Genomic DNA, 22,394 nt, shown 5'->3' with positions numbered 1-22,394 from the left:
CTTTGCTGGGCTCAGTGGTGGGCTTGCAACCTCCACCCTGTCAAAACCACTAAGCTCACTGTGTGAGCTGCTGGGGTGTTGCAAAAAGGCACAAACATGTCAAGCTAGGCCCAGGGTGATCCTCTGGCAGGCTCTCCATATGGACACCTGGAACATTCTCTCCCTTTCCCAGGACAGTTGACTACCCTTTTTGTTGGACATCGGGAGGCTTAGAATTCGTATATTGGCTCTCTTTGAGGTGACGAGATATGGCAGTGTGGAACTAGAAGTGAGGACTATACCTACTACTTGTCAGGCCACAGTAATGGGGCCTATCTTGTGGGATTACTTGTTTGAAGGTTGTCAAAAAATACAATTTTTTGTCCCAGATGTGTCAACTCATAGGATGGCCTAATGGAAGACAGAGTCATACCCAAATTCAAAACCAAATCTTATCAATGGAGACAAGAGATGGTATTCTACAAGTGAACACAGAGTTCCTAGCCAATTAGGTAAATACGACATAGCAGGGACCAACAATGGGTACCTGCTCGTAGTAGCCCTACCAGAAAAACATGACGTCAGTCCTCGCACGAACTGCAAAATGGGCAGTGGAGCTACCCATTTTTAAAAATCCGTTAACTCCCTTACCTCCATTATGAAGTGCAACCCTGAGGGGCTGACACTCAATCTCCAGACTAGGCCCAGATCTCTATTATTTTTATCTGTATTTCTTACACTTTTCACACAAGAACAGCTGACATTCATCAACTGTTCCCCTCCTCCTACTTTCAGCTGGTGACAAAGAAACAGTCCCACATCAATACAATACAGAAAAGAGTCGATTTTTTCTCCATACAGATCTCTGGGACGGTCTTAGACCGTTGACAGCCACTGTTGGGTTGCCATTTTTCCACTCAGTGAAACTTAAGGTAACAATTATTATCATTACTACAATGTTGAAGTCCGATATTTAATCCTTTTAAGTACTATCAGAGGGCCTATGGACTGTTACCAGCTGCTGTGAGGACATCAATTTCCCTGAGGTAATAATAATAAGAGATATACAAAGACAACTACTATTCTTATGAAGCCAAAGCTTGCCCATACATTGGGTCAAACAATTACACAATATGATTTTTCTTTTATTCTAATATTGTCATTTATTACATGTAATATGGGAAAACTCTTGACATAACTAGACTGAATCATGAATTTCTAGTGGTAGGTATTAACAACCACATGTTGCTCTAAACTGATAGTGTTTTTGAATGGAAGAGATCCTGCTTCAGATCAGAATCCATCCTTCAGTAAGAAACATATCTGGCTTAGTTAGAAAAATATTTACAATATACAACACCATGGCAGCCATGTTTAAACTATCATTACAAAAACTAGACTAGGTCAAAGAAAATCTATTTCTTCATATAAAATATTTTTCTATAGCTTGAATATTTGTCCATGTATTTTATGATTTGTAGGGTTATACAGAGAACTGTATGTCATAATCTTGAGTGATTATTTTAAAGTATAAATCAAAGTACAATAGAACCTCAGTCTTCGAACATCTCAAAGTCAAACAAATCAGTTCATGACCAAAAAATTATATATATATTTTTGCTCCATAATATCAGTTCTTGAACAATTTGAAAGGAGAAAAATGGAAAATGGGGTGAAATTCATAGTGGAATCACCTTGATAAAGCTGTATCCACCACATCAGTAAAACAGTTTTGGTACTTGACCAAACCAGTTTTGATATAGTTTTCTAGAATGGCTTATGGTCAAGAACCGAGGTTCTACTGTATCTTGAATCAGTATTTACCAGTTGTACCTGGTTGTATTTTATGGGACAAGAGCTGTGCTCATAGTGACCTGTTTTCGTATCTCTCCGCATCCAGTTTATTCTTAAAATCTTGTATAGTTTATGCACTCACAGTGCATATACAAGTTTGCACATTTTGAACTGAGGTCAACCTGATTATATTCTTGTTTAGTTTGGGACTCAACTGCTTATCAACGAAGTCTGCCCACCTCAGGGGAAAGTTTTATTAATTCATTCATCAGAAGAACTTGATTTATTACTCAAACTTTCAATCACTCTCTTTCCCAGGAGTAATGAAAACACAAGTAAAGCTTCTAGCTCTACAAAAATATCCATAAATATACACTCATATTTCTTATACAAAATCAGAATAATTTGTTTCTTCTAAGTTTTGGAAATTTGTAAAAGTTTCTCATCAGCGCTTTTGAGTACTTCAAGGAGCTGATCTACCTGTTCCAGAGTCAGTTCTTTTGTGATTGTAGATGCAGTGGCAGTGTGGAGATCCAATGTCAGCAGTACTTCATTCAAGTCCAACACTTTGTCACTAGAAACACATACCTGCAATACAACAATAAAATACATTACATCATGAAAAGAAACTCAAAAAGGATAATTATAGAAGAGATCTGAAAAAGAGTAGCTTACGTTTCTGCCCCATACAGTGCAGAGTGGTGATACATGAAATAAATTAGATAAGGCAACAGTGTGCACAAACACTATTCAAGAATTTAAGAACAAACTTGATGCTGAAAGATACAAAGATGGGTCACCACAAGCATAGCTCCCTTCCCATATAACAAAACTAGGAAAATGAAACAGGGTAAATGTCTGATGGATGTGGAAAAAAAATCCATACACAAAACAATAATATAGGCCATGCTGGATCTATAGATGACTTTAAATTGAGGTATGATATTGTTGAACTGTAATGACAATGTTGAAGAGGGTATTAAAAGAAGACATAGGTCTAGTTTATTCCAGACCAGTTTTGCTTTCAACTTTGACCCAGAGAAACATTCCTCTGAAGAAGCTCAAAGCAAAACCAGTCACGAATAAACTTGGATCTAGACCCATGTCTTCTTTTTCCACCTTCCTGAGGTATGATAACTGGAGGATGAGAAACAGTACCATATGTGTGTAGCTTCATTCCTATACACTAAAATTAGGTAAATACAATCAGATAAACACAATCATAGATGCATGAATTCCTGGAGTCGCTTGGAGGCTAAAACCCAAGCTAAAACCATAAGCAAACTTGAGAGTAGATATAAGAAAGAAAAAGAGACAGAACCCCACAAGTTTAGCAATTTTCCTGCATATTAGGTGAGCAATTAGGTAAAAACACACACACAGAAGAATTTAGGTGTTGATACGAGACAACCAGTTTACTGACAAACTTATCAATAAGATCATGAGGGGGGGGGGAGATGTATGAATTGCTGAAGAACATAAAGGAGGCCTTTCACCACATGGATAAAAAGATGATGACAAAAAGTCATAGAGACACTCATTCAAAATTGGAATACGTAGCAATGGTATCGTCTCCACACAGAATGACAGCTTTAAGAAAGGTTGAAAGCATACACACAGCAGCAACCACAATGAGCTGCAGCCTTGCCAACAAACTGTACGAGGAAAGACTAGAAGTGCTAGAGGATTGAAGAGAAAGTGGGAGGTTGATTGTGATGTTCATTGCACTGAAGGGGTGGACAAAATTGACAGAAGAGATTTCTTGATTTAGGATAGCAAGGCTATGGACACAAGTTAAAAAACACATGTATCAAGGATGTGAAAAAAAAAAAAAAAAAAAAATCTACACAGATGTGTAAATTCCTGGAACAGTCTATGAAATGATATAGCACAAACTAGAACCATGCATGAATTCAAAAAGAGGTATGGTAACTATAGAATAAGAGAAAGGAACCTACAAACATTGTTCCTTTCTTGTATACAATAAAATATCTATCAATCAGTAGCTCTTGGTATCTTGCAGAAGACCTATGGTCCTCTGGTAAACAGCAGCAGCCTCTGGGCAGGTCCACAAGTCACTCAGAGAAGATATAGTGTGTTGCTGTCTAGGAATTGTTAGTATGGGGCACTGTAGTATGAGGTATTCTGTGTCCTCTGTGTGGTAGCTGCATTTATGACAGTTTGAATTTGAGGCTGGGCCTATTCTGTGATGGCACAGCTTCAATAATGGATGATTTTCAGAGTGTAATCATGCCAGTGTGGCTTCTACTAGATGTGGGAGGGTCTCTTCTGTGGGGCTTATGTCTGATGGCTTCTGACAGTACTGAGTCTGGTGGTCTGTTTTGAAGGGCTTGTTTAGTGACCTGAGTGTATTTACCTAATTGTGGTATACAGGAAAGGAGCAATGCCCATTGGGTCTTGTCTCCTATTCTCCAATATGTCAATCCTAACCTCAAATTCACGTACAGTTCCAATTAGTCTATATTCTTGATCTGGCAGTTATTATAGATTTGAATTCATGTGTTGTTCTAGCTTGAGCTAAATCACCTAAGCTTTTCCAAGTATTCATGCATTTATATGGAAAATTGTATTTCTTCATATCCTTTAGTATTCCTTAATTTTTCCTCATGATCTCTTAAAGCCCTTAAAGTGTGCATGCATTTTTGTGTGGACCCCCTGTGTAATACAGGTGCAGTGGCATAGTCAGGGGAGCCTAGGCCCCCCCCCCTCCTGCCATATTTAAATTACCAGTCTAGTTAATATTGATAAACTAAGCATAATTTTTCTCTTCAATTTCAACTGCGTATTCTTATTCACATGGCTTCACTCGCCTATTTCTATACATGTTCCCTACTTATACAAAGCAGATGACACAACTGTATACCTAAAAATTTCCCCTACATTTACCCAGGTCTTGGCTGCCCTTCAGGTAAATTCTGCCTATGCCACTCTACATACGGTAGGATTTTATAAATGATTGAATAGCATGCTACTGGTGTATTTTTTTTTTATTCTACTGACCTGTCATCCAGGAGGTGCCAAGATAAAAGGGAGGGAAGAGGGTGGAAGGGAGTGTAGCATGTTAGGGATGGAATGGGCGGGAGTGGGTTTTATGCCTTTGTTTTTTATTGGCTACCTCCCTTATAAGGGGGAAAAAGCCTTGGTATATGTATATGTATGTATGTATGGTGGTGTTTGTGAGGTGTAGTGTGATGAGTGTGTGGTGTTCAAGGTTCCAACATAAAATTGTGTTCCTGTCATTTTCGTGTGATGTTCTATGGTTAGGATGTTGATTTCCATGTGAAGGCATCCAACTGGAGTAGTTTTTGTGTATTCTGTTACCCCTCTAAATGCTCCATTCTGTAAAGTTTGCAATTTTAGCATTTGATTTATATGTGAAAGATGCCATACTGGATTTGACAATTTGATATGAGCATTTCATATTTATCTGTCATTTTCATCCTACAATTGACCATTATCCCAGAACTTGAATTTTGCTTATGGGTTGTCATAATAGGCTTTGAATTTAATTTTCATCCTACTCCAGCATATATTTATATCATCCTACACTTGATATCTTAGTTCTAGCATTTGATTTATATGTAAGAGATGCCATACTGCATTTAATAAATTTGACTAAAGCATTTGAAATTCATGTCATTTCCATTCTATGGTCTCTTGCAGTCTCCTTCATTCTTATGTTCTTATGTTATCTCTGAATTTGAATTTTGTCTATAGGTTGTTACTGTATACACTGTATGCTTTGAATCTAATTTTAATCAAACTCCAGCATTTGAATTTAATATATTTGTCCTACACATGTAACTTTTTTCTAGAATTTGATTTAAATGTGTGAAATGCTATACTGCATTGAACAATTTGATTAGAGCATTTGAAATTCATCTGTCATTTTCATCCTACTCCTGACAGTGATACCTGCATTGGAATTTTGTCTATGGCGGGATTCCAGAAGATGTAGTACTTTTTTATCTCAGCATCCACATCCCTCTGGATGTCTTTGGAACATTGATTGCCACTGGAATCTCAACTCTCACTTGTCTGGATCTAAACTGGGGGTGTTTTGTCCAGGAGTGTATTTCGTTCCAGTTCTGGAGTTGAGAGATCACTCACGAAGCAAGTGAACAGTAAAAATGAAAGCATTGCACCCTAAAGAACTACATTTAAACAAGTTTCACACTGAGTAGCTTACCTTTGTAGTCCAGTCAAAATCTTTCAAATAGTTCTTGTCAGCAATGGATTCTTGAACCACTACATTCTGTAGGTGAAGTTTGTGTGCATCCACACAGCTATACAAAATAGAGGCTCGTTCAGCCCCAATGTCAGAATGTTGTTCAAGAACCTGAAAAGAAGAGTTTAAATTGAAAAGGCCTCCTGTAACAGCTCCTTAAGAAATCAAAACTGATACTTGTGTAACTGTACAATATCAATCAATTCACTGTCCCAGCTCTATCTTCCATGAGGACAGGTCGGAAGGAATAAAGCAAGACACAGCATATCCACGGCAGGGCCTGACAGGCTAAGCTTAAACCTTCAAACTTCCCTCTCATGTACCCTTCCAAATTGAGTCACCAACTGCTTCAGTCCCTCCTTAAGTCAGCCACAAGTCCAGTCTCATCAGCAAACAACAAATGATTTACCTCCCTCACCCACCAACTCCAACCCTTGCTTAGCATGCCTATGTTTACCTCTCTTACCACCCTATCCCTATATTGAGACCTCATTATGCATAATGGTTAGGAGATGAAACCTCTTGCGAATGTGACATTTCCATAAAACTTTGGTACCTCTTCTGTAAATGCCTCTATGGCTACAAACTGTCCCTTGTATTTAACTAATAAACAGAATCTGGTATAAACAATATCAGGGACCTAAAAACATCCTAAAATACCACAAATGAAAATAGAACAACTATATAAAATGTGAAAAAACACATTACCTCTAGTGATTCAATTATGATACTGATGATGATTGATGAAGATAGCATCAATAACTATACTGTTACAGATGATGGAAGACATGACGAGATGACAAAGAACTGTACGGCATGATTTCCCCATCTCTCCATTGCTAGTATAATTGCTGAATGATTGTGGAACATAAATGCAGCCCTCAGATATTGATGAAGAGGATGGTCACTCATCAGTCATGTTTATGGTCAGACAGGGTGCAGGTACTGATGAGGATCCATGCAGCTCAGGTGTGGTGGGGGATGACTATGGTGGCAGCAGCAGTAAGCTGTGGTTGCTTAATGATGAACATAAGGACTACCTTCTTTTCATAACATTGAAGAAAGTCTTGTTGGGGAAGATACCCTCGCCAATCCCTTTCATCATTTTACAATGACCTTGCTATTGAGAGCTTCCTTGGCTTTTCCAAACAATTTCATCACTTCTTCCAAATTTTCTTTAGTCTCATCTTAATAATAATACTCCTTCTTACTTATGGTCTAAACAAGCTCTTCTGAGACGTTGTGGCTGAGGATCTTGGGTTAGCATCCAGCGCATTGTGGAGACTACCTCTGGATGTAGTAGGTTAAGAAGCTGAGTTAGGGAAGTTGTGTTAGGTGGTAAAAACACATCCTCCATGTCCTCACACAACCATCAAGTGTCCGAAGGTGACTTGGTGAGGGCTATAGACATCAACTGCCATGGATATAAATACCACATAGAAGACATTCTACCACACATTCACTCATTCCAGAGTTCCATAAAATCTCTTCACCGAGTCAATGATGGGCTGAACCAGCAGACACGTTTTTTTTTTCTTATTGGTTGCAGGTCTTGTGCAAGAGAAAGCCAGTGCAAAAGAATGACTGAAATAAATACAATTTGCCATACATACATATATGCCTATGCAAGTAAAGATTGACAAATATGGAGGTGATGTGGCAAATTGAAAAGTTAAGGCTAGAGTAGTGAGTTTATTCAGAACCAGATGTCTCGACCTCTAGAGTCTTCCTCAGAGTCCACTGAGAAAGACCCTACAGGTCGAAATTTCATCTGGTTCTAAATAAACTCACTACTCTAGCCTTAACTTTTCATTTTGCCACCTCACCTCCATGTATGCCTATGTATCTGTTCTTCCATATCTATACATAGTTACATATATACTCTACATTTGCAGTGTGTTATGGATCTTCTGCAAGACAGACCTATGGCAATGGATCAACTGATTGACTGTATACCTTTATTTATTCTTGGGACCTATGACAAGTATCTGCTTGTGGTAGGCCTGCAAGATGGACAGCAAATCATCTCTGCAGCCCATCTTTAGAATTCATCAAACCTTTCACCTCTGTCTGGAGGTGCATCCACAAGAGGCTACTACTCAGCATCAACTGGGCCCAAGCACTCTCTAGCAATTTCAACTCTATTCATCCCACATTTTCATATATGGAGAATTGACAAGCAGTGACTCCTCCCATTTTCCTACTACAGTACTTTAAGCTGGTGACATAAAAACTGCCCTATGCTAATACAACAGCTCAAAGTTTCTTCCCAGTGAAATTACAGAAGGATCCAAGGACCACTGCCAGCCAACACAGGGCTGCATATTTACACAAAGCAAAATTCAAGGCAACAATTATTACTATCAAAATTATGATCACTACAATTATCATTACCATTTACACCATAAACCTAACTATTTGTAAAAACTCTTAAGATCATACCTCTTCTTTACTTATGTTTTCTATGATGATGATCTTAATTGCTTCTTTGAGATTCTGCACAAGGAACCAAAATTTATTCAAAGGAAGGTCATCCTTAAAGCACTGTACAGCACAGGGGCACCACCACTAAGCTCGTCTATGCAGCCTTGCACAATCTGAAAAGTAACGACATCTAAAAACCATACTTTCCTGATGATATGATTTAATGTCACAAACTCCCCCCTATTGGAAGGCTAGGACAATGCCCCTCACAGAGGACTTTGTAGCATGGAATTTAATGAACCATGCCCTTGGTTCAACTTTGCCAGTGGCAGGATTCGAACCGCCATCCCCTCTACCTTTGCCACAAGTAACGGCACCCTAACCTGCTCAGCCAGTGAGCTTCCATACTTTCCTAAAGCAGACAAAGGGTACTCAACAAATTAAATTTCTTGTCAATTTCTCTACATCACATATAATGGCCTGAATGACAGAGTAATAAAAAAGGCTCCATATATATAGTAATCCCTTTTCATACAGCTTTAATATGCATTGTTTTGAAAATACATGGAGTACCACCAGGAGTAATGTACATGATTTTGAACACCCACAGGTTACCACGGGGGGGGGAGACATAGATATTGTTAAACATCTATGGGTTATCACTGAGATTCAAACTGCTTGCTGCTTGTCACATATATGTTCACTGTAAGAAAGAATAGTTGCACAAAATTTGAAATGGATCAATGTGGCACCAATTCAACAAGGAAGAAGTTAGGCAATACCACTGAAATAAAGAACAGTGTTCCTAACCAGTTCAACATGGCAAATGTGTGAGAGATTTGTTGAAGATTGGTTGTTTAAATACCTTCAAATAGATGAACATTTAGGCAAACAACCAAACCAGCTTCAGATCTGAAAGATCATGTGAGTTGAACCTATTAAGGATTTACTTAAGAGTGATTGATATGCTGCAAGAAAAAGAGGATTGAGTGCATACTGAAATCTAGAAAATACCTTCAATATGATACCTCACAATCTACTGTGGAAACTGGATTATATTGAAAGACTAGGAGGTAAACTATCTGACTGGATAAAAAGATTTCCTAAGGATAAGTAAAAGATAATATTTTAGGATAGAAGACAGTGACTTGAGGTGTCTCGCATGGTTCAGCGCTGGCACATTTAACTTTCCTTAAATTATATCATGGAAGGTACAAAAAAACTAATCTGGGAATATTGAAGAGAGATAACCTGTCACTTGATAAACATATCACTAAAGTTATGGTTAAGCCATACAGGTTGCTGAAGAACAAAGGTTGCCTTTCACTAAATGGATGAGGAGAGGATGAGAAAAAGTATCTGTTCATGGATTATATAAATCTCCACCCATTTCAAATTTGTATCCTTCTGCTGGGTATCATCTCATGTAAGCATTCCAACAATAAACAAGCAGAGAAAGTAGCTTGAAAGGTGACACTCACTCCCTTTTTTATGCCTCCACTCCACTGCTAGTATTAGACTATTATTCAGTCCTTTCATCAGTAATACTAAACACATGACAAAGATACTTTGAACAATACCAACAAATCTAAAATCAATAAAATCCCGCAGAATAATTTTGTCCTTACATCAATATAAATCATATTTTGAAACAGAATTAATATATATGAACAAGGCATTATTACTTCATGATAGGAAATGGCCATCCCATTTGCAAATGTAAAGCTCCTCTCACAATACCATTCTGTAGAATGCCCATTTCATACAATAACCAGCAACAACTACCAACTCTGTCATGTACTTTTCACTAAATCCTATGTAATAAAATACAACTATATCTATGGTGTCTCTATAACTTCCTAAACAAGTCTATTAACAAAATTATGAATACCCTTGACTAACTATAGCAATATAAGAACTATAAGATAGTGTACAACAGTGGTACACGATTGTCCATAAAAACAGAAACACTGGTAAAGTACTCTATAACAACTATGACATAACCTTGCTGAGTAACATAATTTTGTGTAAAACTATTAGTTATATTGTGTACTAATCTAAAAATAAATAAATAATAAAAAAAAAATCAGTCACTTCTGGCTTCTGCCCAATTATTCAAAACTAGTATGACAGTAGTTGTGATAAAACCAAGCTGCTTTTCATACAACAATCGATTTTCTTTTATATACTGCAAAATCTCATTTTATAAATAATTGAAATACTTTAACTGCGATGGTTGTCAAATTAATTGTGCGAAATTTCAGTTTCACGGTCACGGAACTCGTCTCCATTCTTGAATAGAGCAATATTGTTGGCACATTCCTATTCCTCAGGGATTTTACCACATTTTAAAAATAAACTAAACAATACTTAAAGTGGTTCAGCTAGCTCTTCTGATAGTTTCTTAATTCATAAAAATAAAAAATACCCTCGAGTGCAGCTGAAACAAGTTACAAGTTGATTCCCACAGATTATAAATATATTCTCTACATAAAACTTCTACGTCTGCTCATTACACCTGTGAAAAACAGTTGAACTGTACCAAACGATGCTACTAGCTCGTTGCTTGACACCTGAAAACACTAAGAATGTACTAACACAACTATATTTCTGGAGAGACAGGTCTCTCACAACTTGACAAGTTCCGCCCTCCATGACGTTTAGTAAACAAGACGTTCGACTGCATTAGTTTTGACTTTAGAATATGATAGATCGATGAACTTGTTATAAAAAGAATGTAAAAGAAAATAACACATATAAGTAGTTAATGAATACTCATAGGCGTATCAATTTATGCACAAAACAAGGTTAATTTGGTTCATGAAATAAATATGTATGGAAGCAGGCCTACATGTAAAGTAAGTACATTCGTACAAGTAATGATACTTTAAGTTCCCAAACGTCGACATTTATTACTGTCAATCTAGCCTAGCTCAAATACGTGATTCATAATTTATTCTAGTTTTAATTGTTGCTTGGTACATGATAAATTTCATTAGAAAATATATGAATCTCATTAACTTACCGGAAATTAAATATGACAAGTGCAACATTGCTTTATCACAAAGCTGGATCTATATTTGTAAGTATTTTTTTGTCTTCATTTATTATTGATTTTTCACTTGACAGTGTGTGTTTACGTATCTTCCGTGTATTCTAGTGCACAATATCCATGAAAAGCATTTTCGTAATTACACCTTCTAAAATTAGTGAAGATTATGAAGGAAAACATAAATAGCACAGAAATAACACACAGTTACCTCTCGTATTGTTTGAGGCGATTTGCCGTAACGAGAGATTGTTGCTAACCATCCGGCAGCTTGTGTTTTACAATTAATTATTTATTCCTTGATAAAGTGGACAACCGTGGCACCTTGCAATGATTTGGTAGCTTGCCAACCAGTTTCATTCACCAGTATAGTGTATATGAACCCAAGGTATATTTATACTAAGAAAATGACAGGGCATTTTATTTGTGTTTGGTTACATGAGTGCGGAATACGATCTTGCTAATTGAAAATTACACAGTTGCAGTGATGACAATTTGAGACAGGAGGACAAATGTACAATTTGGCTTTGGTATGTGCCCCTCCCACTGGGACACTACAGTCTTTGTTTACTTGAGGCCCGTGGAATATCCTTTTCTCTTTAAGCCTTTAATGTCGGAGTCTTTGCTCGTCAGAGAAATAAATTTGTCGATTATTACAATTAAATTTGTGATTTGACTCCTAACCTTAAAGGGTTAATGTTGTGAGAGATTATCAGATAGAGACTTGAGGATGCAGGAACTTCTGTTTGTTGTTGTACACCATCATCCAAGGGCATAATGGGGAATGAAAGGTGCTTGGTTACCAGTTACAATTAACTGTAGAATCTATTATTTTTATTTATTCTATGTCAATATTAGCTCCAAGGAGAGAGAAGAGGGTAGTTAATTATATGTACATGCTAATATGTAGTGTAATTTATTCAGTTGAACATAATTTTCTGTTGTATAAGCAAATATTAATATTTTAGTATACCCATAAATACTTTATGAATAAATGTTTAGAATCATATCAAGTCACAAGGATGCTAGAAATTCTTCAGTAAGTGTTTCCAAAGGTGGTTTATGTTGTAATAATTTTATTATATATGAGGGAATTGAAGGCATTGCCATTGGCTCCAAGTGGATGAAAGTTGAAATTGATTGGATCATTTCATCTGGTTGCTTCAATCATTCTCTACAACAGATTGTACAAGTTATCATGACTACCAAATGGTGATTAGTGACTTTCAAGGTATAGGCTGAGCTAATGTTACATAAATGTTATAGTTATTTTTGAAAAGAAAATAAGACTGTTGATAACTGGTTATGTAAGGCATACTTGAATACATTTGGGTAGTTTTTGAAAATAATTTTGTATGGGAATGATTTTTGTTGGAATACAGTAGCCATAAACATATTAAACCTCACAGAAAGTGGAGTTTTATTGATATGCAGATTTGTCATAAATGATAAATACTGTAATAGCTAATTAAGGTATTAAGAGCTTCAGTCATATAACCAGTGTAGATGAAATACAAATATTTGAATGAGTTCAGAGATATAAAAGTTTACTTGTCATAGATGAAAGAAGTAGACATGTCTAAACTATGATTTAATCAAAGTAAAAAAAAAGATGTGTAGAAATATAGGTGAAGTGAGTAACACATGACAGATAGAATCAAGTGTCCAGTATATTAAGAAGGAATGTAAAAAATCATACCATGTCCTTTAGAAAGAATATTTATATTACTTCAGGTGGGGTGGAAATATTACATATATAACACATCATAGCTCTATGATGCCACATTTTCTACACATAGATATAAGCAGTAATTATTAGCAGTGGAATATAAAACCTAGAAATATTATTCTTTAAAAAAGATTCTGTTGGAGTAGTTCTTTTACCAACAAAATTGAACTCTAGATAATATTTAGAACATGAAGCATTCCAAGGAATGATACTTAGATCCTTATTAGGTGGGAAATGAAAACCAGGATTGAAGGATGACAACAATTGTTGTACAGGGCTAGAATTATACATTAGTTACTCCACACAGGCAAAAAAGCAAAAACCTTTGAAGAGGGATTAGAAGTGCTGAATCTGCCATCATTGAAATAAGGAAGAGCAAAAGGTGACATGACTAGTGTTCAGGTCATCAAAAGGAGTAGACAAAACATAGACAAGATTTCTTAGTTTGAGATGGGAAGGTATCATGAGGTCATGGACTAATTGAAAAATGTAAAAAAACATAGTTTTCCATAGAGATGCATCAATTCCCATGATTGTTTAGAAGGTGATATAGCCCAAGCTAAAACTACATATGATTCAAAATTAGATATTATAGAGGTGGGGTGTTTGTCTTTGGTCATTGAAAAGTGCTATATGTCTCTGGTTCAAAGAGATGTCACCAAAGTTCCTTTGTAAAACTTGGTGAATGCCCCATGTCATTGATGCATATTCCAGTCTAGCACCATGAATTTTTTTTTATCATTTCATTATACATGTAATCTATAGAAAGCCACTGTTATATTCTTCAGCAATCTGTATGCCTTGTCTATAACCTTGCACATTTGTCAGGTGACAGGTTATCCTTTATTAGAACTCCCAGATCTTTCTTGTGTTTAATCTGTAGTTGTTTCTTATCCCATTGAATAATTCAGTGATGGTCTTTTTTAAGTATAGCCTGTCTCCATTTATATACTATGCATTTCGTGGAGTTGGCTGGTCAACTCTTCCATTAGACATCAGCCAGTCAATTCATTATCCGAGGTCTCCAGTGGACAAAAGCCCTAAAATCCAATACCTCATATTTGATACTTCACAACCTAAATTTGAAGCTAGGCATGATAATTGAAGACATCAACACAGTATCTCTTAAATGGGTGACTTGTGGGCCAATCTGGTGGCTGTTGCCGGGTACCTGGGAGTTGGGCTCTCATGTAGAAGAAATGTGGGACAGTGGAGGGACTGGTTGAAATTTGTTTTTCACTCTCGACTCCATGCTTATGTACAGCAAATTTCTTTCTACTTCAACCTATAGTCCTTATCTCTTGCACTTTATATGATCTTCACATCATCTGTAAATGTTTTAGTGTGACTTTGTGGAATTTGGGGAGCTTTGAAAAATTATTTTGTATATGTTACTATGTATCATATGGGCTTGTTTGTAATCCTAAAGAATTCTAGGTAGATTATTACTTAATCAATTGGACTTTGAGTAGATGCTATGCTTGCAAGTTGCATTTGTATTTCTTTAGAAATGCACATAAATGCTATATATATATATATATATTTAATTAATTAGTTATTTATATATTCATTGATTTGTTTATTTTGAAAGAGATTGTCTCAAAGTGAAATAGGTTTTAAATTAATTAGTTATTTATATATTCATAGATTTGTTTATTTATTTTGAAAGAGATTGTCTCAAAGTGAAATAGATTTCACCTCTGCACTCAGACTTTTTTGTACATTTCAGGTAAACAGGGCAGGAGCAATGGAAAGGAGACGAAATTTCAGCCAGGCAGCACCTTTTAGTTTTGTGCCCTCTCAGGAGCAGCTCTTTATGCCTGCTGTTGTTATTCAGTATGGCTAACAGGCTTTGTGGCACTTTTTGTTTTTATTAGTTCCTGTTTTATACAAATGATTGACGAAAGTTGATATTATCGCATTTATTCTTTTAATGCAGTGAAAGTGTTTTTGAATTAATGATATAGAAGGATGTACAACCAAGCATAGCAATCTATAATAGTTAGAACTGAGACAACTATGAGTACTCTCAGTGTCAAGGAGAAATGTACAGAAGAAAACAAAACCGAGGAAATTACTAAAGGTGATGATAATAATCTGTGTACTGATTCTTCCCAAGGAGCATCCAAAGATATTCCTGATTTGAAGTTGCCCAACATTGATTTTACAGAAGGTGAAGGTTTTGAAAATGCTAAATATTTTGCTCACAGCATCTTTGAATCTGTTGGCAGTGACGGCTTTGAGTGTGATAGAACTGATTTGGAAGGACCTGATGGAAGCCATTCAGATAGTAGCCTCTCTTGGAGACAAAGAGCCAAAGTTGATCTTGCTTTGGATAGGAAAATCTATCCCTGTGATGAGTGCGCTGTGACATTCAGGACACCTTATGAGCTGTTGAGGCACAAGAGAATTCATAGTGGAGAACGCCCATATCGATGCAACATGTGTGATGCAACATTTAAGCGCAAGGATCATTTGGATCTGCACAAACGGAGGCATGAAGCCAATAAATACCAGTGCCAGGAATGTAACATGTGGTTTGTCACTTTGGCCTTTCTTAACCAGCACATTCATACTGCCCATGGCATTCACCTGACATGTTTTATCTCTCCGAATGACATTCTGGTTGACCAGGGAGGAGATGACGAAGTACAACAGGAAAGCAATACAACCTCAGTCTTTCCCAACCTGCCGCCTCTGCCGTATCCAATCAACACACGAAGCATAACCATAACAACCAAAAGCACCAGAGTGACAACTGCACCTCAGAATACAAACTTGACATCTACTAGCAGCACTGCTGGCAGGCCCCCTAATTCCCAACCCAAGTCTAGTAACTACGGTCAGAAGAACTACGGCATTGCAAATAGACGAGAAATGCCTGAGAGAATAACTCGCAAGAAGAGATACTCCTATGAGGAAGCAGTTGATAATATTCTTTTCTTCGAAGATGAAGTCGACCTTATTCAGTACAAGTATGTGAAAGGGAGAAGGGGGAAAAAACGGAAGATAAAGGTTGAACCTGGCAAGCAGGAGATCGGAAAGATTGAGGAAAATTATGTCAAAAAAGAACTGAAAGAATTTGATGATCCTGACAGTGTTAAGGTAGAAAGTGCCAAAAATGTAGCGGATCAGCTACACGAATCATTTGAAAAAATTGGGAAGCAAGAGGTTACAACAGAATCACACGAGTCTTTAAAAAAAGCTGAGGAAAAGTGTAAAGAAGGAAATGAAAATTTTGATTTGGCGGAGAGTGGTAAAAAAAAAGACTCAGTTGAAAATGGTAATGAAAACAAAGAGATTCAGCAGGCGGTAGCAGCTACTGAGGCCGGAAATAACGAACCAAGTGAAAAAAAAGCCAATTTTTTTTTTCGAGGCCTCAAGAAAGAAATAGTGAGTACAAAGACAGAAAAGGAGAATAAAGAACAAGTGGGGGATGGGAAGGGTAACAGTGATGAAGGAAACGAGTTACTGGAAACAAAAAAAAAGTCCAATTCAGTTGTGACGAGATCAAAGAGGACTGCGATGTTGGAAGAGAGCAAGAAAAATGATGAAGGGGGAGGTACCTACAGGACCAGATCCACCAGGACAACGGCCATAGAGACCCGCAGAAAGGTGCAAGACGGACTCAAGAAAAAGTACGAGTGTGAGACTTGCACGGTTCTTTTTAAGTCGCCATCAGAGCTTAATAGGCATGTAAGAATCCACACAGGCGAGCGACCCTTTACGTGTGAATTGTGTGCTTCAACATTTATTCGAAAATGTCACTTAGATCTGCATTTACGAAGGCATCGAGGAGAAAAGAAATTCTCCTGTCAACAGTGTCAAATGAGATTTGTGTCGTCCTCGGATTTAGTTCGACATGAAACGACACACAGCAAAGACCGACCATATCAGTGTAGTTTATGTGAAATGTCATACTCCAGAATCACTCATCTTGAACAACATTTAGTGAAACACACACAACTTCACTACCAAGAATGTAGAATGTGTCCAGCAGTATTTTTTAAACCAATGGATTTGTTGAAGCACGAAGAATTACATTGCAACGATGGTATCTATGCATGCATTGACTGCAGCTCCAAGTTTTACTCACCAGCTGCTCTCATCAAACACAGACCTGTCCATGAGAAATCAGATGCAGTACTTTCACACGAGTTACTACAAGCAAATGGCGAAACAAGAAACGAATATGCATGTTACCAGTCATCGCCCCTGTCTCTTGTCTTTAAGAAGATTAAACAGCAGATGGATGGGAAAGGTGACTTGATGGACGTTCCTGTAATGATGGACGTTGATGATCATAGCAAAATAAATCCATCGGTCATTCTTGACCATAAGCTTTGTATTAAGAATGAAACTGATGTGATCGAAGACCACAGTGACCATCTGGTCATAAAGGAAGAGAGACCTGATCATGATGATAATTCATATGATGCAGGGATTTATATACCTTTCCCTCACAAGGAAACAGTTCCCGAAGCAGCTACAACAGATGCATCTAATTTCACTCAGTCCTGCCACAGAGAAAATGTAAAATGTCTTTCATCGCAAAGGAGTTCAAATGATCCTCCAGTACACACAAACCAAGGTCTCCCATGGGTGGATAAGGTCATGGAAGCAAACAAAAGACTCTTTGATATCATTACAAATCTACGAAAGAAAGCAGAGGAATCTCTGAAAGTTGGTGCAAGTTGTATAGAGAAAAGTAGTTTAGAAAAGGCCTTCGAAGAAATCAAAGAAAAATTGAAAGAATCCTCTTCACGTGAAGATGAGAAAATAGACAAAATGGGTACGTGTGTAGAAAATGGAACACATAATATAGAAAATAGTGTAGAAAATGTTTCTTTGTTAAAGGAATCTAGCCAGTCAGTTGTTGAAACTCCTAATAAAGACCTTTCTTCTACAAAATTGCCAAGAGAAGATCAAGAGCAAAACAAAGGTTCACAAGTTTGTACAGACAAGGATCCCAATACATCGCCTCAAGATCCCGTTGCAGAAGAAGACTCGGAAAAGGAAAGCAACACCAAGAAACCATCAGGGGAACCAACTGTTGAGCCAGGCTTTCCGCAAATTCAAATTACCAATGTTTGGTCCGAACATTCCAAAAGTGATAATGCATGTGATAATATGGGCTAAAGTAATCAGTCTTCGAATTAGATAAAATAGATTATTTTATGTGTATCTAAGTAAATCTTAATATTTGAAAGAGATATAAATGCATGGATGCTCGAGTGAGGCAATATATTATTTGATAGCTAGACATAAGGATGTTTCACTGTGGACAACCCCTATTGCCAGGGGCATTTTTCTAAAAAAATAAAAATAAATTTTAGTCAACTTCCAGAAAGGCATTCCTGCTGTCAGTGAGCATTACGTGAACCTGATTAGCTTGAAACCTTTGCAGAAACATGTTAGTTATGTGACACCACCCCATGTTTTGATGAAGTACTTGTGATATGTAGCAGTTGGAATGCTTCTGTGGAAGATGAGTTTTAGGATCTGGCTGAAGAGATCATTCCCAGGAATGGGAATGCTGAAATGGCAGAGACAGACCAGACCAGCCCATTAGGGAAACCATGGAGTTTTATCTCATAGATAAAAAGATATCAAGATATCATTCATAGTATATATATATAAGTAACTCTAGACTGCCATAATGGAAGATAAATTTCCATCCTAGAGACATTGATTTCTGTATTAGAAGGCATTAGTTTGTTGTTCTTAGACTATAACATTACCCTACTAGATCAGCACACACTGTCATATCCTGTTCTAGAGAGGGCTAGTTAGATTTTCTTAAATGTTCTGACTGCAACAATCTAGCACTGCAGTATAGTATCCAGTAATAAGTGTCAATAAATGTTTAGGTTATCCTGAGCACTCACAGTTTTAGCAACACTTCTCTGTTTCATCCTGACTGCATCTATAGACATGTATACAAAAGAGAAAATAATCCTGCAATCTGCATATTCAGTCAGTTCGTTTGATATGATGGAACCTTTTGTTTAGGACTATATGCATACCTATGAGCTGTATTTATCCATTGTATACACAGTAGTATAATACTCGTAAAAAAAAGGAGCGACATTTGGGCTTGAGTACTCCTTTAACCCTTTATTGGGATTTGATACCTGGCACTAGAATTTCATTATTCAGTTCGATTTAACCCTTAATTGGGTGGCATGGATGCATCATTTTCTATTGTGCAACAATTTCTTGCAGCTGTAGAGGGTGACCTCAGTCTAATAAAAGGTTAAAATTATCGTAATTTTAACCCTTTATTGCACAATGGCACTTTACATTTTTCTTTTTTTCTTCGAGTTCTTCTTGCTGTTGCCAGCTGGTTCTCCTCAGGTGTGGGTGTGCCATCTGCCTGATATAGGGTTGAAGTCGAGAGCCCGTGATATAGTGATATAGGAAATGGTAGACTGAGTTAGGAAGGAGCATCTGATGGTGTACCCATTTGGTTTGGTGGTATCCTTTGCAGGTTTGTGTCTGGCTAAAGACAAATGGTTTTGCTAAGGGAATCTAGACCAATTTTACTCCGGAATTTATCCTTTAGCAAAATAAAGTTGTCTATTGTTAGCCAGAACAAAATCAGAAATGTTGCGTAGTTAGAGGGATTTTGCAATCCCTTTATTGGGGGTGGGGTGCAGTTATTTATGTACTGGTTATTGCCAAATTATTTTATTCAGGTAAGAGGCTGGCATAACCAAGACATCAATCTGTTGTCCGTCAACCCACCCCTGAAACTGAATGAAATTTATCTCGCACCATCTAAAACAAAATCCATCCAATATGCTATTTCATTTGTTGAGAAGGTTAGAATTATATATCAGCTTAAATTGGCCTGGTTAACCTGTACATTACCATGACATACTTTCTTAGATTTGGTTGTTGCAAAACAAACTTTTATTGTGCAGTGGGAAAAAAAGGTTCCTGGTCGGAATACAGTCTCGGTTTATTGAAGCTATTAGGGTAGAATCTGAATGGTAGCTGCAAATTTTGTTATATAGGATCTGCAACAGCAAAATTTAGAGTTAGCGTGCCATGGTTTTGAAGGTCTAAAAAAGTATAGAATTGTTGTGGTTAAGTTTATGTGATATGTAAAGGTAAAATAGATGAAACTGTATTCATATATATATATATATATATATATATATATATATATATATATATATATATATATATATATATATACACATATACAAGGAGGTAAGATGGGGTTTTTGGATGGGTGAAGGTGGGTGTATGCTTTGACATGGCCACCCCTTATAAGGAAAAAGGGTTTTTCAATACATATATATATATATATATATATATATATGTATATATATATATATATGTGATACTCTTTCTTGTTTGGGAGAGTGGCACAGCAAATAAAGGAGTTTGGCTAGTGCTCTTAGATCCTCACCATGATAGTCATATACTCATGTTCTTTTACTGGGCAGACATTCTCCTCTGTTGAGATATTTTTTTGATTGTATGTAGGAATGGAGAGTTGTCACGAGTTAATGATGTAAGGTGCGCTTAATGAGGAAGGTGCATGGAGTAGGAATTGAAGTGTGGTTGATGAGAGATAGAAGGGTCACATTTGTTAAATTTTTTGTTTTGTTTTTTTAATCGCACTTGAATATTATCATTAAAAAAAAAAAAAAATTGCATGGGGTAACCCACTGAAATGTGCAAATATAATGCTCTTCTTCAGTGAAATGAGGTCAATAAAGCTGTCCTGATAATTATTAGATGACACAGGCATGTACTCTTTCTTTATAGCACTAAGTTCACAATTCTTACTCTTTCTGAAGTCGTGTAAAATTGCTTGTAAATGCACAATCAGTAATACCCCATACATGGACACAAACATACGACGCTTTCACAATGTACCTGTGTATGCTATGGATTGTACAATCTCATTTCCAGTGGTATTACATTGCACTCGGTGGATTCAGCGCATTTGGTGTTCCAATATTCTGTAGTCAACTTATGTCTAATTGGTTCCCAAACATTTTGATAAAGAAAATATTATGTGGGATTAAGTTTCTTATGCACCAATTATTATGCACTGGATTGTGAAAGAATTGCTTTTAATCCTGTTGTTATTGAAGTATATAAGTGTGATGTGAATGGATTATGTTAGTATTTTTATTCTTGATATAAGATGAAGATTGTCATAAGCCCAAATCAGATATCTTTTTTACACAGTTCTAAAATGTGAATTGAATAATTTGTGATAAAACCTTGATGTGATATATATTCAGTCAAATTTTTATTGAAATGCTGTATTATACATCATCTAATGATGTTATTATTTTCTTTAGTCTATGCTTGTATGACAAGAGAGGATAATATCAAAACCTTAGAATTATTCTAGGAGGTCATTCATGCTTGGCAACTGAATGGCTTAAACAATCAGACATTTATATGTAACTTTTACAGTTTAACAACCCTAAAGTTAATGATCTAGCTACACAGTTAGTCATTGTGCTATTATTTGGTAGTCTATTACCACCACCTGTCCATGGTATTGGTATTGTATCAGGTGTATGTCTGTGAAGTCTACTTTGACAATTAGATTTCCACACACTGCAGCATATGTGTGTCATTTCACAAACCTTTGATGCAGTAGTAATAGTACTATGAAAAGTACATCTAGACAAGCAGTCGGATAGTACATTTATTGTTTGCTTAGAGTTAACACCCACAAACTATGTGGGAAATTGTACATATTACTCGCACCTAATATCACTAACCAGTGATAATTGCTGTACAGGGACCAATGACAGTACCAGTATGTGGTGGTCCTGTAAGATGGACAGCAAATCTGCCCATTTTCAAAACCTGTCAACCCCCACACCTTCATCAAGAAGTGCAGCCCTGAGGGGATGACACTTGTTCTCTGTACTTGGCCCAAGATATCTATCAATTGCAACTATGTTTCTTAGGATTTTTGCACATGGAGGACTAACATCTGGCAACTATGCCCCTTCCCCTACCACTTTTAGCCAGTGATATGGAAACAATTCCACACTAATACAACACGGATAACAGTCTGAAGTTTCTTTCCAGAAAGATCTGTTGGAGGGGCTGCAGACAATAGCCAATGTGGGGATGCAGGTTTTCCACTCTGTGAAACTTGAGGCAATGTGTATTACACTCAACAG

General features: G+C 36.8%; 2 protein-coding genes across 5 annotated transcripts; one reads left to right on the top strand and one right to left on the bottom strand.

Annotated features, from left to right (window-relative positions):
• Positions 1–1,113: 1,113 nt before the first annotated feature.
• LOC143029806 (COMM domain-containing protein 8-like) lies at positions 1,114–11,101 on the bottom strand. Its single transcript, XM_076192833.1, has 6 exons — positions 10,989–11,101; positions 10,451–10,454; positions 10,187–10,315; positions 8,465–8,590; positions 5,984–6,133; positions 1,114–2,361 (listed from the first exon to the last, which is right to left on the bottom strand). The coding sequence occupies exons 1-6, from the start codon at positions 11,099–11,101 to the stop codon at positions 2,188–2,190; spliced, it is 696 nt and encodes a 231-aa protein (XP_076048948.1). The 3' UTR covers positions 1,114–2,187.
• A 280-nt stretch (positions 11,102–11,381) lies between these two features.
• LOC143026536 (uncharacterized) lies at positions 11,382–21,821 on the top strand. Of its 4 annotated transcripts, none has more exons than XM_076187108.1 (2): positions 11,382–11,528; positions 14,954–21,821. In XM_076187108.1, the coding sequence occupies exon 2, from the start codon at positions 15,244–15,246 to the stop codon at positions 18,361–18,363; it is 3,120 nt and encodes a 1,039-aa protein (XP_076043223.1). In that variant the 5' UTR covers positions 11,382–11,528; positions 14,954–15,243; the 3' UTR covers positions 18,364–21,821. The 4 variants fall into 4 exon arrangements, with proteins under 4 accessions (XP_076043223.1, XP_076043241.1, XP_076043214.1 ...); XM_076187126.1 differs by lacking the exon at positions 11,382–11,528 and adding an exon at positions 11,570–11,633; XM_076187099.1 differs by lacking the exon at positions 11,382–11,528 and adding an exon at positions 11,669–11,883.
• The last annotated feature ends 573 nt before the right edge of the window (positions 21,822–22,394 follow it).

Source organism: Oratosquilla oratoria, chromosome 1, assembly GCF_046742065.1.
Source record: "Oratosquilla oratoria isolate Oo_2021 chromosome 1, ASM4674206v1, whole genome shotgun sequence".
NCBI classification, from domain to species: domain Eukaryota; kingdom Metazoa; phylum Arthropoda; class Malacostraca; order Stomatopoda; family Squillidae; genus Oratosquilla; species Oratosquilla oratoria.
The sequence above is the reverse complement of the archived record's forward strand: the minus strand, read 5'-3'. Positions and strand labels throughout refer to the sequence as shown.